Raw genomic sequence first — 7,202 nt, forward strand, 5'->3', positions numbered from 1 at the left:
CATCCAACAACCTTGAGCAAGTGCTAGGCCCAAAACCTGTGCTGGCGAGAGCACTGGGAATCGGGTCACACATTTTGACAAGGTACATTGTTCATCTCGTAGGTCTATGCATTGCTAAGACAGTGCCGTGTTTATGCTGCCATTGAAGAGGAGAGAGTATTAGTCAGGATATGGTGAACATCTGTCCTCTACCTGCTAGATTGATCATTAGTGGAGAACTATTCAGTGACTTCGTGGTGAAGTTTTTTCTAAAACTTCATCCAATGAATGGACGCGGTACTAAAAAGCTTGACCAACAGGCTCTGCTCTTACTGGTCGTTAAAATGGCCTCCGTTGCTTTTAACATCTTGAGGAAGATTCCAGGTATTTCTGTGGATGAAAATCTGTGCGCCCCTTCTGCAACATGAGGCAGACAGTGTTGCACATGCAGAGTGCATGATACATCAGTTTGGCACGACAATCAAGATAAAAAAGCTGGTTGGCATGAAGGACACGGTGATCATCTCCACCATCCCCAGCGCTATCTGTGAGGGGATCCTGATGGTGTACAAGGGCATCAGTGACACCTATCCGCTTCAAGTCCTCGGCCCACAGCGTCCAATAGCTAGGAGCTGCGAAGAGGCTATGGAGAGCAAACTCTTTGCAGTAGCTACCCGAGGACCTTAGGAAGACATCTACAATCACTACGGGTCCCGGGTCGGGAAACTGACACTGTTCTGAAGGCTTTCCCCCTGAATGACCACATCAAGTTGGAATACATCCGTCGTGTTTCTCTGCCTCGTTCCTCTAACAGAGATGTAGTCTGGATCGACCCCAAATACTTTGTTGGGGACGACGATGAAGAGGTTGTAACATCAAGCAACACAATGCTGATAATCCTCTTGCTCTCGACGTCAGTCAGGCTGCCTTTTTGAAGCAGTTCCCACAGACTGATGTTTTCGAGTCAACCACAAAGGACTGTGGAAAGCCTGTGCAAGAACCGGCTCAGAAGGAGACGAGAGGAACAAACCAAAGGTGACAAACCTTGATATTGTTCCTGTTATTCTTGTCAGGAAAGTCTTTGACTCTGTCTTCGCAGATTCATGTACAATCATGCAGCAATACGGTTCATGGGAAGACGTCCCACTTTGCAATGATATGGTAGAGCACATACATATCCAGGTTCAGAAAGAGGCATTGAAATACCAAAACCAAAGACTGTTCTTACGCACTCTGAGGAAGCTCAACGATGAGCCGGACAAGATGGCCACATTCTTAGAAGACGTCTCATTTTCTATCAAGAGCAAGTACTTCAGGACTTTCAATGACTGGCCATTGGTTAAAGCCCAGCTCCACCCAGAAATACAGTCTCTGCTGGTTCGCGATATCATGGTCAGAGAGATCATGGCTCACCTGAGGCCTACCTTGACCTTCGCCAAGGACACCAAGAAGGGTGATGACCGGCCATACTGCATCAACATCCCGGTCAAGAGAGAGACCAGAACCCCGGATGATACAGGTAGAGCACTGCACTGTTGGTGTGGTACATTCAGAATCAGGCCTAGTCTCTTGTAAATGACTTGTATTCCACAATGTTCTGTCATTCACACATTTCACGACAAAATCCGATGTGGAGTAAACAGCTACATGTCACAGTCAGCTAACCAGTTGGACAATAACAACTTGAACTCTTCCCTTCCGTTCAAATGTCCTATCTTGTCACATTTCATTTCCCCTAGACAAGACCAAACTGGAGCTTCGCATTGAGAAGCCAGCGCTGACAGAATGAAGAAACTCCTCACCCCACTTGAGAAGGTAAGCTACACAGTATTCTGTTTTGTCTCATTGATAATATCAGTCAATTTGAATGTTGTCTGTCCGTACTGAGCTGCAGCTTCAGCATTGAAAGGTTGCTGATGGTGATGGCTTCCTGAGGTTTGTTTCCACTACAGGAGGGGAGGAGGGCTAATAATTATGTTTGGAATGGAGTAACTGGAATGGCCTCAAACACATGGAAACCGTGTGTTTGATGTGTTCGATACCATTCCATTGACACCATTCCAGCCATTACTATGAGCCGTCCTCCCCAATTAAGGTGCCTGTAGTTTCCACTCACAACTCTGTTTGTTCACAGGACACGAACCTTCTGGATGAAGGGACGGATGGCAATGATGGAGGAGGAAAATAATAAAAAGAAGAAGAAGAAGAAGAAGAAGGAAGAAGAAGAAGAAAAAAGAAGGTTGCGGCTGGTTCTGGGGTTTGTTTGGCCGTAAGAAAAAACAGCGAAAGAATTCCCACAGACTGATGTTTTCGGTCAACCACAAAGGACTGTGGAAAGCCTGTGCAAGAACAGGCTCCGAAGGAGACCGAGAGGAACAAACCAAAGGTGATAAACCTTGATATTGTTCCTCTATTCTTGTCAGGAAAGTCTTTGACTCTGTCTTCCCAGATTCATGTACAATCAAGCAGCAATACGGTTCATGGAAGACGTCCCACTTTGCAATGATATGTAGAGCACATACATATCCAGGTTCAGAAAGAGGCATTGAAATACCAGAACCAAAGACTGTTCTTACGCACTCTGAGGAATCTCAACCGATGAGCCGGACAAGATGGCCACATTCTTAGAAGACGTCTCACTGTCAATCAGGAGCAATTACTTCATGACTTTCCATGAGTGGCCATTGGTTAAAGCCCAGCTACACACAGAAATACAGTCTCTGCTGGTCTGCGATATCATGGTCAGAGAGATCATGGCTCACCTGAGGCCTACCTTGACCTTCGCCAAGGACACCAAGAAGGGTGATGACCGGCCATACTGCATCAACATCCCGGTCAAGAGAGAGACCAGAACCCCGGATGATACAGGTAGAACACTGCTACTGTTGGTGTGGTACATTCAGAATCAGGCCTAGTCTCTTGTAAATGACTTGTATTCCACAATGTTCTTTCATTCACAATTTCACGACAAAATCCGATGTAGAGTAAACAGCTACATGTCACAGTCAGCTAACCAGTTGGACAATAACAACTTGAACTCTTCCCTTCCGTTCAAATGTCCTATCTTGTCACATTTCCATTTCCCCTAGACAAGACCAAACTGGAGCTTCGCATTGAGAAAGCCAAGCGCTGACAGAATGAAGGAACTCCTCACCCCACTTGAGAAGGTAAGCTACACTGTATTCTGTATTGTCTCATTGATAATATCAGTCATTTGAATGTTGTCTGTCCCGTACTGAGCTGCGGCTTCAGCATTGAAAGGTTGCTGATGGTGATGGCTTCCTGAGGTTTGTTTCCACTACAGGAGGGGAGGAGGGCTAATAATTATGTTTAGAATGGAGTAACTGGAATGGCCTCAAACACATGGAAACCGTGTGTTTGATGTGTTCGATACCATTCCATTGACACCATTCCAGCCATTACTATGATCCCGTCCTCCCCAATTAAGGTGCCTGTAGTTTCCACTCACCAACTCTGTTTGTTCACAGGAACCGAACCCTTCTGGATGAAGGGACGGATGGCAATGATGGAGGAGGAAAATAATAAAAGAAGAAGGAGGAGAAGAAGAAGGGTTGCGGCTGGTTCTGGGTGTGTTTGGCCGTAAGAAAAAAAACGCGAAAGAATTGTGGATGGAGGATTGTCGCAGGCGCGGATACTAGAATCACATCCACACAAACCAAGCGTATGGACGCACACACATTTACACAGAGACAGATATAACAACAAGGCCTACCTCAGATCCCAAACAGACATATTGTTGCCTGTCTAATAGTATGTCTTATTCTTATTTCATTTATTTGATACAGGATGTGTATTTATAGCTTACCAGAGCTATGTTTTGGCCCCAAACTATTTTCTCTGTGAACTTTTATTTGAAAAATAAACCGTTTATTTTAAGTATTTTGCGTTGTCTTTTATTTCTGATATATTTATTTAAATTCCATATAGAGTAGCCTGATGCTCAACGTAACCAATAACCATACATTTTATTGTTTTATGTTGTAGCCTGAAAATCTGTGTTTAAATTGTGGTTTATGATTAGATAAACACGTTTACTTTGCTGAAAATACAGTATGTTTGAATTTGGGCTTTTGGTCTAATTTATACAGTGACTATTGAAGGAGAAAGGAAACCGCACACTGCTCTTGATAGTATCACCGATATTTAATAAGCTTAGTATCGGCCTCACGGCCTTCGTCAGAGCTTTTGTGATTTTTAAAATTTACACTCTTATGTAGACCTGGCCCCACCCACATCCGTTCTACACATCGAAGGGGGTGGAGGCAAAGCTGTCCGACATGTCAGAGCTGGTGCTGGTGCGGCGTTCGCCGTGGCTGGTGAGCGAGGAGAGGAACTCAACGCTGCTCTCGGGGTCCTGGAGGTCCAGGCTGAGCTTTGGAGGGGAGAACCTCCAGTAGGCCAGGAGTACCAGGAGGCCCAGCATGAGAAGGGAGGCGACGGGGAGGACCACGTAGAGGAGCAGCTCTGACCTCACTTCCTGGTCGAGGCTCAGCTCATTCCAGTTGTAGCCCTGGTGGTTTTGGAGGGAAAAGAGTTAATTAATCACGTCATTGAAAGGACAGAAAAAAAGATTCCTCTAAAATACATTCAGGATGATAAATCAGTAATGTSTTCCATCGGATCAGTGATGATCCTCTTCCATCTTCTCAAAACTGAAACTACACGGTTGTGAAATCAAGATATCCTACAGAGGCTCAATAGGGCTTATGCCATTTGATATTGCCTGAGTGTTATATTCCCCTGTTGACACAATCAGCGTCCCAAATTCACCCGACCAATCGGTTTCAGTGCTCAGATAACGCTGATCCTCATCTGGATGACTGACTAAAGACCCATCAACATCACTCCACTCAGCTGAAAGTCCCGAAAAGCTTTCCTTTGCCATTGCCCTGACATGAACTGCACTCACAAGCACTCGTCATAGTCGTGACATTCAATACTATTTTAAGGCACTCAATTAACAACAGCAAGAGTGTGTAGCCTGCAAAGGTCTGTATAGCCCACAGTATGTGGATGCTGGCTGAAGTACCTTGGACAGCGCTCCTCCAGTGAGGAAAAATAAAAGATMATATAAAATAAAAACAATCCACSTAAAAAGGTATTTTTCAGAATCATTTTCAGTCTGTTCTTTAGATTGTTAAAACAGTATGCCACTGTAACCGGTGTGAAATGGCTAGCTAGTTCACGGGGTGCGCGCTAATAGCGTTTCAATCGGTGACGTCACTCTCTCTGAGACATTGAAGTAGTTGTTCCCCTTGCTCTGCAAGGGCTGCGGCTTTTGTGGAGCGATGGGTAACGATGCTTCGTGGGAGGCAGTTGTTGATGTGTGCAGAGGGTCCCTGGTTCGAGCCCAGGTAGGGGCGAGGAGAGGGACGGAAGCTATACTGTTACACCACCTACCTACTCCCAGGTGTTAAGCAAAGAAGTAAACTCAAAATATGCTGCAGCTCTCCAGGACTCGGGTTGCCTACCTCCTGGGCCTACCACAAATCTCTGGGTCTCACAGCAGTCTATATGTAAAGACTACTACTGAATCAGACTCACTCAGTAACAGCAAGCTGATTATCCCTTACCTGTAACTGTCTCTCCACCATTGGGGGAGAAGGTGACCCAGTCACCCAATCAATGGACCCTCTGCCGGCTGGCCCAAACTTTATCCAGCTGCTGTCCAGTAGCGTTCTCATGCTGACGTGGTGTCGTGGTAGGCAAACAAGGACCAAACTGAGTAGCAGAACTCAAGACAAACACGTCCGACTAGAGAGAGATTCGGTCGATAGCGATCCAGCTGTGTGTCCATTGGTGCCCGAACAGAGTTAGACAGAGAAAGCAGTGCAGTGAGGGGGCGAGGGGAGGGGCAGGGTGTGGTGGGAGGTGTCATGTGCTTTAAGCAGCTGCTCACATGGCTGCACATGCAGGGCACAACAGGATCCAGGCCAGGGAACCGCCCAATGACGGTGGAGCTAAAAGTCCAAGGGCAATCTCCTCTTGGGGGGATTTGTGGTAGCTAGTGTTCGCATTTTGGAGAAAATAGAGGCAGGGAGGGAGGGGACAATGAATGTCCCCAGTTGTCAGTCAACATTGGTGTGATGGGGGGGTTTGGTGGCTGAGAGTCTAGACTAGTAGCCACGTAGAAATTACTTGGGCAGGATAATTGAATATCTTACAATACAGACGATAAGATTAAATATATATTACACAGCTGCTGCTGGACCATTGAGTTTGGTGTTGTTTTACCAACAAACAAACTATCAATGTATTGGATGAAACATTGGATGAAACATTTGGCTGGTTATATAAAAGCATTTGAAACGACAGAAATACAAAGTACACCAAGACAGTCGTGAAGAGGGCTCCATAACGCCTATTCCCCCTCAGGAGACTGAAAAGATTTGGCATGGGTCCTCAGATCCTCAAAAGGTTCTACAGCTGCACCATCGAGAGCATCCTGACTGGTTGCATCACCTCCTGGTATGGCAACTGCACGGCCTCTGACCGCAAGGCACTACGGAGGGTACCGCGTACGGCCCAGTACATTGTTGGGGTAGGTTCCTTGTTCCTTGTCAATCATTTGCTTATTGGTGAAATCAGCAATCAGACAATATCTTTAAGTAAATCAATCAAAAACCTTTATTAACGCAATTGCAGACAGAAGTTGACAACGGGAACATAGCACGCATGCTTCCGAGTAAGTTCTGCAAAATAGGAAAGGGTACAAGTTGCTTTAATAGGCTTACAGTCAACCCCTAGTGATGTAACTGCCTACGTAAACACCTTCTACTCATGAGACCACGCCCATGCATATACAGTTATACAAACTTGAAGGAGAGACAATAGTTCCAGTGTTTTCWAAGGGCTCGGCAGTAATTTTCCACTCCCCAAGTTGCTTTACAGTGGTATGTCTGACTAGTCTCTTATCTCTTTCACTCCCCTGCAGGGTTCTGTGTCTATGAATCTCTTTTAGCCTTGAGGCACTTTCTTACAGACACCCTGTTTAGACTGCAATAGCACACATCTCTCAGACCGTTTCTTATAAGAAGCAGAGACTAGAAAAGATCTGTGGAACAATATTAATCCTTATAATGCATATATATATATATTGCTAATCTGTAGTCCAGGACCCTATAGATGTAGTGAGGGAGGGTCTTATAGCCCTTCCCCTTCTATTAATACAACATAAACATAATCAATTATTCTAATACATC

At 45.4% G+C, this 7,202-nt stretch overlaps 1 protein-coding gene across 1 annotated transcript; it reads right to left on the bottom strand.

Moving 5' to 3' along the window:
• Positions 1–4,240: 4,240 nt before the first annotated feature.
• Positions 4,241–6,673, bottom strand: LOC111982311 (small integral membrane protein 28-like). Its single transcript, XM_024013877.2, has 2 exons — positions 5,574–6,673; positions 4,241–4,510 (listed from the first exon to the last, which is right to left on the bottom strand). Exons 1-2 carry the CDS (start codon positions 5,682–5,684, stop codon positions 4,241–4,243), a joined length of 381 nt encoding a protein of 126 aa, XP_023869645.1. The 5' UTR covers positions 5,685–6,673.
• Between the last annotated feature and the right edge of the window lie 529 nt (positions 6,674–7,202).

Source organism: Salvelinus sp. IW2-2015, linkage group LG21 (genome assembly GCF_002910315.2).
Source record: "Salvelinus sp. IW2-2015 linkage group LG21, ASM291031v2, whole genome shotgun sequence".
Classification (NCBI taxonomy): domain Eukaryota; kingdom Metazoa; phylum Chordata; class Actinopteri; order Salmoniformes; family Salmonidae; genus Salvelinus; species Salvelinus sp. IW2-2015.